General features: G+C 40.5%; 1 protein-coding gene across 1 annotated transcript in view; it reads left to right on the plus strand.

Annotated features, from left to right (window-relative positions):
• The window catches only part of LOC133465113 (proprotein convertase subtilisin/kexin type 5-like), a 34,294-nt gene that overhangs the window by 16,123 nt on the left and 2,580 nt on the right, over positions 1 to 15,591 (plus strand). Inside the window, exons 22-33 of the mRNA XM_061747561.1 lie at positions 71 to 139; positions 1,384 to 1,426; positions 1,592 to 1,734; positions 3,257 to 3,457; positions 5,065 to 5,148; positions 6,069 to 6,267; positions 8,402 to 8,616; positions 9,069 to 9,311; positions 11,280 to 11,531; positions 11,975 to 12,152; positions 13,503 to 13,729; positions 14,892 to 14,992. Coding sequence (XP_061603545.1) covers positions 71 to 139; positions 1,384 to 1,426; positions 1,592 to 1,734; positions 3,257 to 3,457; positions 5,065 to 5,148; positions 6,069 to 6,267; positions 8,402 to 8,616; positions 9,069 to 9,311; positions 11,280 to 11,531; positions 11,975 to 12,152; positions 13,503 to 13,729; positions 14,892 to 14,992 — 1,955 coding nt within the window. The remainder of the gene's footprint in view (positions 1 to 70; positions 140 to 1,383; positions 1,427 to 1,591; positions 1,735 to 3,256; positions 3,458 to 5,064; positions 5,149 to 6,068; positions 6,268 to 8,401; positions 8,617 to 9,068; positions 9,312 to 11,279; positions 11,532 to 11,974; positions 12,153 to 13,502; positions 13,730 to 14,891; positions 14,993 to 15,591) is intronic.

Consider the following 15,591-nt stretch of genomic DNA (forward strand, 5'->3'; position numbering starts at 1 on the left):
GCCAACTCGCGTGAGCGCCACTCGCATTCTCCACTTCTCGCAAAAAGTGGATTTCCTCCTGTTCTTTCAGGGGAAGTTGAAGATCCAGATTACAGCGACTGCATGGCCTGTGAGGAGGGCTGCAGGCAGTGTGTCTTGTGTAAGCCCACACGCTCTACTTCCCCTATTGCAGGCTGCTTTCCACACAGTCAACAATGATAATAATAAATAGAATTCGTGCAGCACTTTTGACAAAAGTACAGCGTTGTGTTAAAAAAAAAAAGGATATCTTTTTACACAAGTTACATTACACAACGTATGTGCTTTTGAAAACATTCAAGAGGATTTAAACAAACTTCATACTTGTTTTTTTAAACATGAAATTAGAACTTTAGCCACATAAATGTACGTATTTAACATTAAGAAGTTGTTTTTGTAAAATTAGTTTTTTCCAGACTTTTTTCTCATAAAAAGCACCGTTTTTTAAATGAATCACCATTTCATGTTAATGTGAAGATTTTATTATCTTACAAAATAGGACTTTTAATTATCAATTCAACAATATTTTTTGCGAGATTTTATTCTCATAAAAATTTTGATTGTTTTCCCCGTAAATACAAACTTTTTAAAAAACATTTGCAACTTCATACCTCTAAAAATAAAACTTTACTTTCTTAATAGGTCAATTTTATGCTCATCAACATAACTTTTCCATACGATCAAAATTGTGTTAAATTAATTTGAAACAAATCTTGTTAATATGATGTTCTCATACACTAAATGTACAACTTTGTGACTGTAAAAATATAACATTATTTTCTGAAAAATACTAAGAATTTCTCCCCAAATTAAAATGTTATTCCTGTATGTTAACCTTTGTGTTAATATTAAGATTCTATAAAATAGCGACTTTTTGGCCCAGCTGAATTTTACCACACACGTGATGATTTGCCATCGTAAATATTGAAGAAGTTGAGCATTTATGGTTGTCGACCCCCTGACCGTTTTCCGAGCAGATTAGGGAGGGAGAAACACACCACACCACAAAATTGTGTTTTAAGATAATATTCATAATAACATTCGACAATCTGGCCTTTGCTGACTTTGATAGAAAGAGGGAAAAAGCTTAAAATCGGCCCGATAATTGGTATGTGTGTACTGTGCTTAAGAAACATTTTAAGCAAATATAACATATGTTTTCGGAAAACAAATGTAAATCTGGAAGGTCCGAAAAGGCGCAGATATCTTCTCAAGTGGTAAAATTCAAGTAACAACCATATTGTTTTCCTTGTGATATTTTCTGATCCAAACAAATCGAATCCTAAAGGTCTGCTGTACTTTATTATTTCTTTTCCTGAGAGTGTCTTCTCATTTTAAAAGGAGGATTTTTGCTGCTTTCAACAGATAACCCCAGGCATTGCCTGTCCTGTAAAGAAGGCTTTTACAAGTAAGGCCGGTGTGCCTTGTGTGAGCTCGCCTTCCTCTCCTCTACTCGCTCAGCCTCTCACTTTACCGATACGCTACCGTCCGACGCACATTTTGGCCTCAAAGAGTGAAATGGATTTAGGCTTGAGGAAACGGGAGCTCATCGACCGCTGCCGTTTGTTCTTAGCTTCCAGGATGGCTGCTACAAAAACTGCCCCGCCAAGACCTACAACGTGGACGTAGAAATGACCTGCGTCCCGTGCGACAGCAACTGCGTCAGCTGCGACCAGCACGAGTGCTACTGGTGCGAAACGGACCTCTTCCTGTCAGGTAGCACTCCTACCAATCTGGCACACAGAAGCATTTAAGTGATATTTTTGGGTTGTTTTGGTACAGGGAACCCATTTACAGCAAGTCTCTACACTTTTAATACCGCTGTGAGACTATTTGTGTGCTCCTATCTTAGTTGGCAAACCAGCGAGCTCAGCAGCCAACTCTTCAACGTTAGTGTGTGGACAATGGCTGAACTGAGATAACTACACAATAATTACACGATATTTACACAATAATTTTTTTTTATTTTTTTTTGGATGGGAAGAGCGTGGTAGACTAATGATTAGCACATTTGCCTCACATTTCTGAGGTCGAATCTCTTGCAGCTGGAGGTTTTTCCAGTGGAACAAGCACACTACTGTACCAACAGGGCTTGTCTTGAAACATACTGTATTTTCTTCCATTACATTCTACGGTATGATGGTAGCACGGTGAACTATGGTTTAGCTGCCTAACAGTTTTGGGGTTCTGGGTTTCAATTTCAACTCCGGCCTTCCTTGGTGGATTTTGGTCCTGAGTTTTCTCCAGGTACTCTTGCTTCCTCATATATTTGGAAAACATGCATGTTATGTTCAGTGAAGACTCTTAAATATTCCCCAGGTGTGTACGGATGTTTGTCTATACGCGCCTTATGAACGGCTGGCGACCAGTCCAAGCAATAACCCACCTCTCGCCCAATGTCAGCTGGACTTTGCTCTAGCTCACCCGAGAGGACAAGCGCTATAGAAAAAGGATAAATAGATGGAAAAGGGAGGCATCTATTTCAGGGAGGTGTTTCTTTGTCTTACAACTAATCGGAGAAAATAATTTGAAAAATGAATTTTAACACACACATGCGATGACAAGGATGATGACGTCATGTTTTGTATAGCTATTGGTTCATGTTGTGTTTCTTTGTTGACATCGCCAACTAGTGGCCTGGCACGTAAATGTCAAAAAATAAAGAACTTCCTGTTTTGTTTTCTTTCTTTAGAGACTGACTTGTTAGACTTTGTGGTTAACAAACTTCATTAAAAACCAAATATAGTTGCTTTTGTAAACATTGACAAAAATTTAATTAACTTAATTAACAAACCTGATGTTCGCATTAAATGACATCGTGAACTAGTGCCCTGGCATGCATATTGCTGCACATTTAGTCAATTTTGGTGGTCCATGTAAGGGGAAAAAATGGAATGGAAGATTTTCTTCAATTTGTTTTGTATCCTCTTAGAAATGTCAACTTATGTGACTTATTTAACAAACTTTAACTTCTTTAACAAAGCTGTTACATCAAAGACAATGTAGCATACTTGTTAAACTACTTCTTTAACAAATTTCTCCGACAAACCAACATACGTTTTTGTAAACACTGATGACAATTTAATACTTTTCTTCAATTACCCTAGTGCTTTGTAACCGCTGAAGACAATTTAATACATTTCTTAAACAAAGCTAATGTAAATGTAAAGTCAATCGCCAACTAGTGGCCTGGCATGGAATATTACAGCAAAACATTTTTGTTTTTTTATGTTCTCAGAGGGAAAATGTGTGTCCGTGTGCCCTGAGGGATTTTACGGTGACGAGGACACCAACGACTGCGAGGAGTGCCACGGCGAATGCACGACGTGCAGAGGCCCTGGGGACGATGACTGCGTGTCGTGCGGTGATGGCAAAATGCTGGAAAACGGACAGTGCGTGACTGAAGGCGACGTCTGTCCCGTTCTGACCTTTCGCAGCGGTGAGAATAACAATTCAACAGCTTGTTTTCCAAAATCAATCCTGGATTTCAGTTTAAGTACTCAATCAGTGCTACTGAACCTCTGCCAGGAAAGACGTTGTGATGACTGTATTTGTGGAACATTTAGCTCTCCTTCCAAGACTTTAAGACTTTTAAAGCAACATCTTGTATTTATTCAGAGACAAGTCATCGATTTATACGAACTTAAATACCTCTGACAGGCTAATAAGAACATTTTAAATGGAGAAAAAAAAAAAAAAAACGTGACATGAAAATAAATCTTAAAACTAATCATTCTAGCTAGTTTTTGTTTATTTCGGAAATGAGCTCATCAGAGGGACAGCCAAGGTTCGATGTTTTGGAGACAACGTTAGAGAGAGCAGACTTCAATGGTTTGGACAGGTCCAGAGGAGAAATAGTGAATATATTGGTAGAAGGATGATGAGGATGGAGCTGCCAGGCAAGAGAGCTAGAGGAAGACCAAAGAGAAGGTTGATGGATGTCGTGAGGGAAGACATGATGGCAGTTGGTGTTCGAGAGGAGGATGCAGGAGATAGGCTCTCATGGAAAAGGATGACGCGCTGTGGCGACCCCTAACGGGACAAGCCGAAAGGCAAAGAAGAAGAAGAAGATTCTAGCTAGTTCGCTAGCCTAGTAACAATAGCCAAAAGTGCAATGACATTCACTTTTGGGTATTGATTATATGATTGTATACCATAAAGTACCTTTAATGTTACGTATGTGTTATTAAATTTGGTGAAATGACACCAGCTCTACGTTAGCTTCATAGTTAGCATCAAAGTTAGCTCAAATGTTGCGCAAATGTTGTTCCCAAAAAAAAACAATTTACTATTCAAGACAGTATCTTATTATATTATAGATTATAGTAATCTGTAATGCTCGCTGGAACAGTTTATTTAGCTGTCAAATTTCGAGGTTCTTCTCAGTATTTTATTTGAGGAAAACATGCTTAGCACCAAACAAGTTGTTCTTGCTGCTAAGCATGAAATAAATATGGCATCAAGTTGTACACAAAATTTTTAAAACGAATTTCTCCTTCTATTAAAACTGTAATTAGTCTACATGTAAAATGAATGTGATAGTTAGCTTGTCTTCCCCCAGAAACCATAGGCTTTAAAACATACGTACAATAATAGCAATATCGCATACATTTTTGTGGTTTTATTGAAAACCTCTGAAGACTTGAGACTCCCTCAAGAGCAGATCTTCACCCCTCTGCGTCCAGACTGCAAACACCAGCCAATTTAACTGTATTTTCAGAAATTGGCACATAACAATGGATTCAATTAGTTGTTGAATTTCACACTCGATGAGTGGGAAGCTATTCTTCAGACACCCAACTGTTTGTGTGCGAGTAAAATTTTCAAATGGATATCCTTTAAGATTTGGAGTGGAGCTCTCAAACCTATATAACTGATTTTCACGTAACTTTGTGGATGGTTGAGGTTTGGGCTAAGGGAAATTTGGTGCAAAACCTACTTCTCGTCACCGAGCGATGGAGAATGGGCCAAGGCAGAATGCTACTTTAAACGACCCAAAACATTTCGTTTTCTGTGGTTGGCTTGAGGATGTGTTTGGTACTGCAGGCGATGGCGAATGTATGGAGTGCCATCCATCGTGCGAGTCCTGCTCTGGAAAAAACAAGAACCAGTGCACCAAATGTACAAAAGGTATGTCAGAATCTCACACGTTGCAACCGCTGTTTTAATTTGTGTGTGTATATATAAGACTATACACTACCATTCAAAGGTTTGGGGTCACTCACCTAGACAATTTCATGTTTTCCATAAAAACACTCATGTATTTACATATACACGACCCTTGAAAAGTTTGGAAATCACTTGGAAATGTTACTTTTGAAACTTTTTTTTTTTTTAATCATTACCATTACAATGTCTAAACCACGGCTCACCAACTTTCTTTTATACTGAGTGCTACGTTAATACTAATTAATGCAAAGGGATACCAGGTTGATACTCACTTCTGAAATAAAAAATTTGCTCGCACTGCTTTTTATTACTGTATTTTTTTAATTAATAATTAATAATTAATTATTGTAATTTATGTGAAGAAACCGATCATGTTAATGGTTTGTCACAATAGTTATCAACAATGATTGAACAAGGCAAGAAAAGGATACCTGTACATATCAATATGCAATATCTATCCATTTCAAGTGTTTACATTTTCAAATGAACACGGCAACAACATTCCTAGGAAATCACAATGTCCCATCTCTGCCATAATAGATGCCATAAGATGACGCTAAAGCCCTGTCTGAACTGGAAAGTTGCACAGTAATTAGAAGCATTGTTGAAGTGAGTTTTGCATGGTGGGGAGGAGCTAATTTTAGCCTGGGTTGTTCTAGTTCCGGAGAGTCTTCACTACATGCACGTAAACCCGCACTTCAGGTGCATTTCTTTATTTTTTTATCACCATTTTTAGGTTAATGTTATGTTATGTTAATGTTTAATGTCACCTACATTAAAAAAAAAAAAAATCAGTGCTTAAAAATGATTTTAAAAAATAAATGGAATTTGAATGGTAGGGTATACCTGTAATCTAGTTTTGTGCTGCGGTGCTCTTCCAGGACGCTTTCTGAGCCCTCAGCAAACGTGTGTGTCAAAATGTCCGCCGGGTTCGTTCGGCGACCGACTGAGCGGCAAGTGCGAGGCGTGCCCCGCCGGCTGTTTGCACTGCGTGGACCTTGAGCGCTGCACCCGCTGCCTGAGCCGCCCCACAGCGGTGTTGTTCCTGCAGGACGGCCAATGTGTCCAGCAGTGTGTCAGGTCAGAACTCAAATTACTTTCTCAAAGGTTTTGTGGGTTTTATAGGAGAAATATAAGTTTTCTTCACAATTTAAAACCGTTCCCAAGAGTCTCCATAATATATGCTTTTGTCAAAAACCCCCAAGAATCCACTTGAAGAGGCAATTTAGTAAAATAATGTTTTGATTTCTGGTTTTCCAGGTTAAAGCTAATAATTTATATTTAGGGTATTCTAAGGTATTATAAGCTCATGCAATATGTCATAGTTCACACTCACTATCACCACAATCAGAGAATATTAGCAGCAGGTTAACAAGAAATCACAAGCGCAGATATGTTTGTACGTGATGACGAAGGAACTTGTGGGCCCGTGGTTGGCTTCAACGGAGATGACGCCAGCTGCAGTAAAACTAGAACTACAGCGGCGACTGTTTGCAAAAACAGAGCCCAGAGTGGGGGAAAAGAGTGAGCATCGATTATAATAAAAAAATAAAATAATAATAATTTTAAAAAAATAAAAAGAAGGCCACCACTTGGGGAATGTAGGTGTTTTGTGCCTCTGTATGATTGGGCTTCAGACAGTGTAGTTTGGCTGTTGCAGGAAAGTGGCTCTGAATCTTCGCCCAGCTAAGTTTATCATGTCAGGGTGAAGAACCTCAGTGAGGGGGGTGGTTATTATGTAAATTGGCCCCACTGTTACATAACAGAGGAGGCTGATAGTGAAGAAGGGCTTGCTCAAAGAAATATTTTCAGAATTATTTGGTGGGTGGGCAAGCACTCCGGACACACAACAATTTGCGGACAAACCCTGAAATTAAACATACTCAAAATTTTAATTACCCCCACAAGTTATTGTTATGCATCGTTGAAAAAGTCACGTCAATTTTCAATTACATGTCCGCAACGTTAAGATTCCTGCAGAATGTAAAAAATAAAATAAAAAAATAAAAAACAGAAAAAATTAAATCTCATCCCTGACATATTTGCTGCCCATCATTTTGACTTTTCTTCCTGGACATTTATGAGCAATTAAATCCACACTGCCAGCGCGTCTTGTCCTTGAGTGTCCATTAGCACCCAGATGACTGGATGAGAGGCTGCCCAATCTGGCTCTATTACCTCCGCCAAGGAGGTCATTGCTGCAATCCAGTCGCAAAATTACGACCTCCGACATGGAAAAACGCATTGGAACGTCACTCGAGTTATTACTCGGGGGGGAAACTGATGTACAATACATTGATTTCATCAGATGGAGAAATGTGCAGACAATAGAAGACTGTATAAACCACTTGTGTATTTTGGGGGGGTTTATTAGATATTGCCTTTTTTAACACAACTGGTATAATGTAAAAACTGCCGATGCAGATAAAGGTGTGGGTCAAGATTTAATTTTTCCATTTGACCCCTTAAGAGCTCAGCCACTTTCCGACGTATTTGCCGGCAGTCTCAAATGTTGCATGTGATCATTTTTGTCTGCTAGACGGATTACACACACAAAAAAGATTTGTACGCAACTTTGTGAAGAAGGATCACTGATATCCTCGTTAATTCTTGGATGGAGCGTGTTAAGGTCCAAAGACAAATCGATTAAAATTTGGAACAATCATGCAAAAAAGCTACTCCATCGATTTTTTTCAAACTTTTGGGTGCTCCTGAGAAGAATTCTAATTCAATTTTAATTAAATGAATTACATTTCATTAATAAAAAAATTATAAATAAATAACTAAAAATTCATTACAATTATTTGAATGTAATAAAAATTGTATTAAAAGTACATTTAATTACATTCATCTTTTAATTCAGAACATTCCAACATTTTTCAACAGTTTCGTCAAGTACAACGTTGATATGCACAATTCCCATGCATTAAATATGTTTGTTGAAAGCATGATACGAAAACCACGTAACTAATTTTTACGACATTTTGTAGACGATGCGGACATCATCTACATCCAGCACTTGCCAGAGGTCGACACTTGTTTGTTCAATAGAAAGCTAGCATCGTTTTTGACACAAGGTCCATCAAGTATGCCTGACCATTGAGGGATCTCTAAAATGACTGTTAGCAACAGAAACGCTGTCACTTAAGATTGTGAATCACTCTTAAAAGTTCACTAAATTGTATTGTTCATTGTTATCTAATTGTCTCCACAGAGGTTATCCCGTCGGTCAGGTGTGTCGAAGCTGCGTGTCGGGCTGCGTGTCCTGCGAGAAGAACTCCACCTACTGCCTGAGCTGTGAAGAACCTCTGCTGCTGCTCAATCACCGGTGCGTGGAGCAGTGTCCCGCGGGTCACACGGTCCACATCCAGGATTGCCGACGCTGCCCCGTGGCCTGTGAAGAGTGCAGCCCCCTTGGAGAGTGCACAGGTAGAGCAAACCTTTGTGGTCAAATTGGTCCACACAACTAATACATAATCATCAAACAAAGAGAATAACGTCTTGTGTATTTACAAGCTTAATGCTAACGCTAATTAGCATCTATGTTGCGGTGCTTTAATCATTTAAGCAACTGATTGAACACAAACGGTGCAGCAACAACATGTAGACAGACAATATAACAGTACTCACAGTATGGCTGGGCAATTTTTTTTTTAATTGTGTATTTCTTCAGCTACCAAAAACTCAACTTTAAATATAATTTAAAAGAACACAAAGAAAATAAATTGGTAACTATATATATTAAAAATAATAGCAGTAGAAAACAATGAATACAAATAAAAACCTGCTGTTCCCGCTGTGCGCACCTTGGCCTTTTAGGGGCAGTGTGGTGCACACACAGACATACACACATATTGGGATAAAAAGTTATGTGTTGGCAGCCTGCGAGGAGTATCACTTCCTCCACGAGGGTGCGTGCATGCCCGACTGCCCCGATCGCTTCTTCGGCGATAACGAGCGGCGGGAGTGTCTGCGCTGCCGCGCCGACTGTCGCTCGTGCGACGGCCCCGGACGCGACGACTGCGACGCTTGTGAGGACCCCCGGGCCGCGCTACGCGACGGAGAGTGCGTGACCCCGTGTCCCGCTCGGACCTTCATGGACGACGCCACGGGAGAGTGTCAACGTAATCAAGTCCATCACACAAGCACGCTCTCTCACACCACATTCTCACTCACACACTTTCATGCACCCGCAATCTCTCTCGCTCTCTATGATACACTCTCATGCTTTCTCACACACATATACCATATTACATATAGACTGTCACTCTCACACATTCTCAAATTCTCATTTCTCTCAACTCATAATTTCAGTCTGACTCAATTTCACACTCTTACACATTTAGTTTCTCTCCCTCTCACATGCATGTAACCTCACTCTCATACACATACACACAAACACACTCTCTCGCTCTCTCTGTCTCTCACAAACACACGCATTCTCACAAAATCAACACAATCTCCAGCTTACACTCTCACACATTATTGCACACTTGCTCTGACTCTTGCACAAACGCAGACGTCTCACATACACTCTCTCACAAAAAGACACGCTCTTTATCTCACAAACACTCACTTTCTTTCTCCCTCTCTCACACAGTATCTCTCTCTCTCACATTAAAAAATCGCACATTTTCCCTCTGTCATTCTCTCTCTTCCATTCCTTCTCACACACACAGTGTCATGCTCAACCTCTCTCTCAAACTCTTGCTCTCTCACTCACACACCCTCACACATACAAACACATTTTCTCGCACTCTCTCACACTCTCTAACGCTAGCTAATTCCATATTTCTCTTTCACTCTCTCGCTCTCACACACACACATTTCACCTTCTTCACTTGACTCACTTTTTAGTCAACATTCAGAAGTTCTCCCTCTGAGCGTGGTGAATAATTTTAGTGCCGACTAAAATAGCAACGACGCTCCTCAGAAGTCAGGCAGCTGTCACGTCGCCTCCAGATAGAAACCCAGCTGGGGCACGCGACACACACACAATGGGTGCATTTTTTCATCTCAGAACACGTTGTATTCAGCGACCAGTGTAATTTCTGACTTTGTCCGTGTAATTACTTTTTTCTTGTAACATTAATAATCTGGATTCTTCTCCATTACAACTTTTTCTCAGTTTCTCCTTTGAAAAAATAATTTTTCTTCGTAATGTTATGACTTGCCGGCACGGTGGACGACTGGTTAGCACATCTGCCTCTCAGTTCTGAGGACCCGGGTTCAAATCCGGTCTCGCCTGTGTGGAGTTCGCATGTTCTCCCCGTGCCTGGGTGCATTTTCTCCGGGAACTCCGGTTTCCTCCCACATCCCAAAAATGTGCGTGGTAGGTTGATTGAAGCCTCTAAATTGCCCGTAGGTGTGAATGTGAGTGTGAATATTCGTTTCTTTATATGTGCCCTGCGATTGGCTGGCGACCGATTCAGGGTGTACCCCACCTCCCGCCCGAAGATAGCTGGGATAGGCTCCACTAGGCGACTCAAGTAAGGATAAGCGGTAAAGAAAATGGATGGATGGATGGATGTCATGACTTTATTCTCTGAACTTTGAAACTTTTCTTTTAAATGCACCCCCAAAAATACAAGTGTCAACATAATATTTCTTTATCCTTGTAACTTCACAACTTTTTTTCTCAGATTTTTTTTTCTAAACATTGTCCTTGTAATATAGTGTAATATGTCCTGATAATATTTCTGTGGTATTACTCTATTCTTTACAACATTCTGTTCTTTTTTCCTCATTGTTCTCATAACATTACGACTTCCTCCTTCATCCTCTTTACAAGTTTTTCTTCTCCTAAATTTCATTTACCCCCACAAAATACAATCTTGTCCTCAAAATCTGAATTATTGAAAATATCATGTTTTCCCCCCTCAAAAAAATCTAATTTTCCTAGTCATAATACTATGATTTGTCTGTGTAATATTACAACTTTTGAAAATTCAGATTCTGCAACTTTTTATGTCACATATAATGGTAACATATTTAACAATACATAACACCGTGTAGTATTACAGATACTGATTGTATTTTATTCGGTGAGTAAATAATAGTCAAATCTATTGTGTTGTTTATGATTATCATAGAGTGTGACGTCTCCTGCCTCACCTGCGTGGGGCCCTTGGCCGGCTCCTGCTCTGGCTGCAGAGAGGGCCACAGACTGGAAGGTCGCGGACTGGAGGGTCGCGGCCAATGCGTGCCGTCGGCCGACGAGTGCTCGCCGCACGAGTACGTCGACGAGCGCGAGGAATGCCAGCCGTGCCACAAGAACTGCCGCCGCTGCTCCGGCCCGGGGAAGAACCACTGCTTGAGCTGCAAGCAGAGACGTCTTCTACTAAGTGAGCTCTATCTTGAAAGGTCATCTTAGTGATGACCATATTATACATTTATAGAGATTTATTGTACAAAAGGACAATGAAAAGCAGGGTTTTTCCTGGCTCAAATTTGTAATTAATTGAATTAATGTTTTATTATTCAGTAACATTTTTTCTTATATTAAAATGCAAAATAAGAATACAGTAACCTTGTTCGATATTAAACTAAAAAAACATTAACTAGCTAAATGTGGCCCCGTTGAGTCGTAGCCTCGTTTCATTTGGTAAGACGTTCTCATTCTAGTCCTTCTAGCCCAGTGCTGTTCTCCCTAAAAAATAAAAATACAATAAATAATCTCACGGAATAATCACAGACAGCTGCCTCGAAATTTTGAATGCAGTAAAAAAAAAAAAAAAAAAAGCTTTAGCGTCAGAAAAATATCAAAGGAAATCCTTCCCCTAACCAGATGGCAGCTGCATTGACGAATGTCCGCCAAGTTTCTACGCCGACGAGTCGCGGCAGAAATGCGAAGCGTGCCACCCGACTTGTCAGTCCTGCGCCGGGAACGGCAGCCACGAGTGTCTGGCCTGCAAGGACCGGCTCTTTCGCCACGGCAACGAGTGCGTGGAGACGTGTCCACACAGGTACCCAACCACAAAACACTCCAATTAATGCGCTTCGTAAGTACTTTTAACAACCATTGTCCAATGTTTGTCACCATACGATTTTATCGCTATTTGATGTCGACATTATAAAATGTTGCTATATGTTGTCGTTATCCAATGTCGCTGAATGATGTCGACGCTATCCAGTGTCGGCATCAGATGTCGTCGATATTCGATGTTGCTATATGTCGTATCGTATCTGATGTCGCTATCCGATGTTGTTGCTATTGCATATTGTTCTAAAATTTTGCTCTGTGATGATGTTATCCAGTGTTGTTAGCTGATGCCGCGAGCCAATATTGCTCCACGGTGTTGCCACTATCCGATGTTGCTATCTGATGTCGTCGCAATTCCAAGCATCTCTATTCAATGTTGCCTCTATCCGATGTTGCCACTATCCGATGTTGCTATATGTCATTGCATAACTGAAGTCTAGGGCTGTCACGATCGAATCTTTTTAGAATCAGTTATCTTAACGACTATTCCATCGAGTAATTATAAGTATAAACTCGGTGTACAAAATTTGAGAGCACAACAATAGCCAATGCTAAACAGTTAGCAATCGCGATTAGCATTAGCGCGCTAGCAATTACCATTTTAGGTAAAAAAAAATATATTTTTTTTTTTAAATAAACGCTAACGTCCATTCAACTCACTCATATATCATGTTATATGTTTTTTGTTCCAGTGGAGAAATTTTGCGTCAACCTATTTTGGAAGTCAACTTAGCTGAGTTAGACTTTTCTTTTCCCCGAACAATGTTATCGCTATCTGACGTTGGTCTAAAGATTTGCTAACCGTTCTAAAAGGCGTTTAAGAGTATGGGAGAGGTTACTATGAGTGCTGGGAAGATTAATAAGATTCTGGGGAGGTTCAATCTCAAAAACAAATATGCAGTCGATTTCACCGACTGCAGGGGTGGTCTGGACCATGACCCTGCGATAAATGAGCGATTACTTTAACTAAGGTTTTTATTCCAATTTCAATCACTTGAGAAGATTTTCAGGAATTTCCAGCCCCGTAATAGAGCCTGCGATTATCGAGCTTATTATCGCGTCTTTTCTATGGAGATGTGTGGCTTGAGTAAGTTGAGGTGTTAATTACGTGGAAGATTCACTTCACGCGGCTGTAAAATGCTAATTGTTGCGTATGTTTAATTGGCGGACAGCGGTGGAGAAAATTAAATTAATGTGCCGTTAAATTGCAATTAAATCCTGGCCAGTTTATTCCGATAAATTGTACAGAGGCTGCGTGAATGAAGTCTTCACGCTTTGTTGTTTAATGGCGCGTCGTATCTATACACTGACCTCTGCTCCTTCTTCCTCACAGTCACTATGGCAACCAGGCCTCAAGGGCGTGCGAGCCATGCGGCCCCACTTGCAGCGAGTGTTCGGGGGACGGGGACTGCCTGAGCTGCGCACCAGGACTGGTTTTCATGCCGCGGGAAGGCCGCTGCCTCCACGCCTGCCCTCGCGGGTTCTATCACCACCGAGATGATGATGACGACGCGTACGCTACGTGCGAGCGTTGCCACGGCAACTGCGCAACGTGCTCAGGTCAGCGACACGTGATGATATTGATGACATCGTAGAAATGGAAAATTAACGACGACAGCGGTGCCTTGAGAGATGAGTGACCCGACTTAGGAGTTTTTCGAGGTACGAGGTGTCGCTCGGCTAATATTTTGCTATAACTTGTGAAATTCTGAGATAAGAGCACGTGAAACATCAACACCCTTCGCAACAAGCAGCAGATAGGCAGAAAAAGAGGCTTCATCCTGTTTATTGCCACTCCCGGACCAACTTTACTCCCAAACTAAACCTAAAACAGAGAGAATTACTGTGCATTTTTAAAAAAAACACGCAACTTTGCCTTCCTAAATTCCACTAGCTTAATGCTAACACAAAGCATAACGACATAGACAGGTTAACAAATAGCATCAGTGTCGCCGTATTACAACTCTAAAAACTCAAAAGGATATTTGACCACCAACAGTGGCTCAATACATCGACAGACATATATTCTTAATCCTCTGGGGAAAACGAATTATATTAGTGCAGTTGTGACTTTCCCCTTTGTGTATGTTCATACTGTATGTCTGTATTATACTGCCCCCTGCTGGTGAGCGAAGGCACACACACCAAAAGGTGCCGCAATGACGTAATCATTATGCAACTGTTTTTGTCCCTTTTTTTTTTTTTTTTTTTTTTTTTTTTTACAATTTATATAATGAACTTATTACTCTGTGTTTTTATGAAGTGTAATATTACAGAGTGCTATTTTCATTATTAAATACATTACAAAAAAATTTCGGTTTTGTTGGAGGCTGCGACGGAATAACGGCATTTTCATTCATTTCAGTGGGGAAAGATTATTTGCAGTACGAGTCTTTCGAGTTACGAGCGTAGTCAAACTACAAAATAAACTTGTATCTCAAGGCAACACTGTACTATCCTTTTTAGTAGTAGTGTTCAATATAAAATGACAAATTAGTAGTACTGGTAGTCGTTCTGTATGGAAGTCGTTCTAACAAAGCCTGACTTGCAGCGTTAGATTGACTTCCCATCAGAAATAGATTGAGAACCTTTGAAACCCTGAACCGAATAAGGCTCACTATTTGGCAAGTTCTATCAAATTGTTGCAGTTATGGACTCTCATAGGTTATTAATGAGCTGTTAGCATTCATATCATATTACTGTATGATGACATATTTTGCAGGAAAGGGTTCTCACTCCTGTGACTCGTGTGGGCCTGGTTACTTCCTGTCAGGCAGCACGTGCGTGTCTGTGTGCGACACGGCCAAGTACCCGCTAATGAAGGTACAGTCGTGTTGTTTTTTTCTTTTTTGTAGCGTGGCGCGTTTCCACAAATAGCGGTCGACCTGTTTTGGATTACTTTGTGAATGTTCCATCCCTGAGTGCATAAAAAATATTTAGAAAATAAAATGATAGATATTATTTTTAAATTGTAGCTAAAAAAATGAATAGAAATGCATAGAATTCTTTTTTTTAAATTCATTACAATATAAAAGAACCTTCCGTTACATAAATACTAATGTCTGACTGGGCGGCACGGTGGACGACTGGTTAGAGCGTCAGCCTCACAGTTCTGAGGACTGAATCCCCGGCCCCGCCTGTGTGGAGTTTGCATGTTCTCCCCGTGCCTGCGTGGGTTTTCTCCTGGCACTCCGGTTTCCTCCCACATCCCAAAAACACGCATGAATTGGAGACTCTAAATTGCCCGAAGGCATGACTGTGAGTGCGAATGGTTGTTTGTTCCTATGTGCCCTGCGATTGGCTGGCAACCAGTTCAGGGTGTACCCCGTCTCCTGCCCGATGACAGCTGGGATAGGCTCCAGCACGCCCGCGACCCTAGTGAGGAGAAGCGGCTCAGAAAATGGATGGATGGAAATGTCTGA

Source organism: Phyllopteryx taeniolatus, chromosome 15 (assembly GCF_024500385.1).
Source record: "Phyllopteryx taeniolatus isolate TA_2022b chromosome 15, UOR_Ptae_1.2, whole genome shotgun sequence".
Taxonomy (NCBI): domain Eukaryota; kingdom Metazoa; phylum Chordata; class Actinopteri; order Syngnathiformes; family Syngnathidae; genus Phyllopteryx; species Phyllopteryx taeniolatus.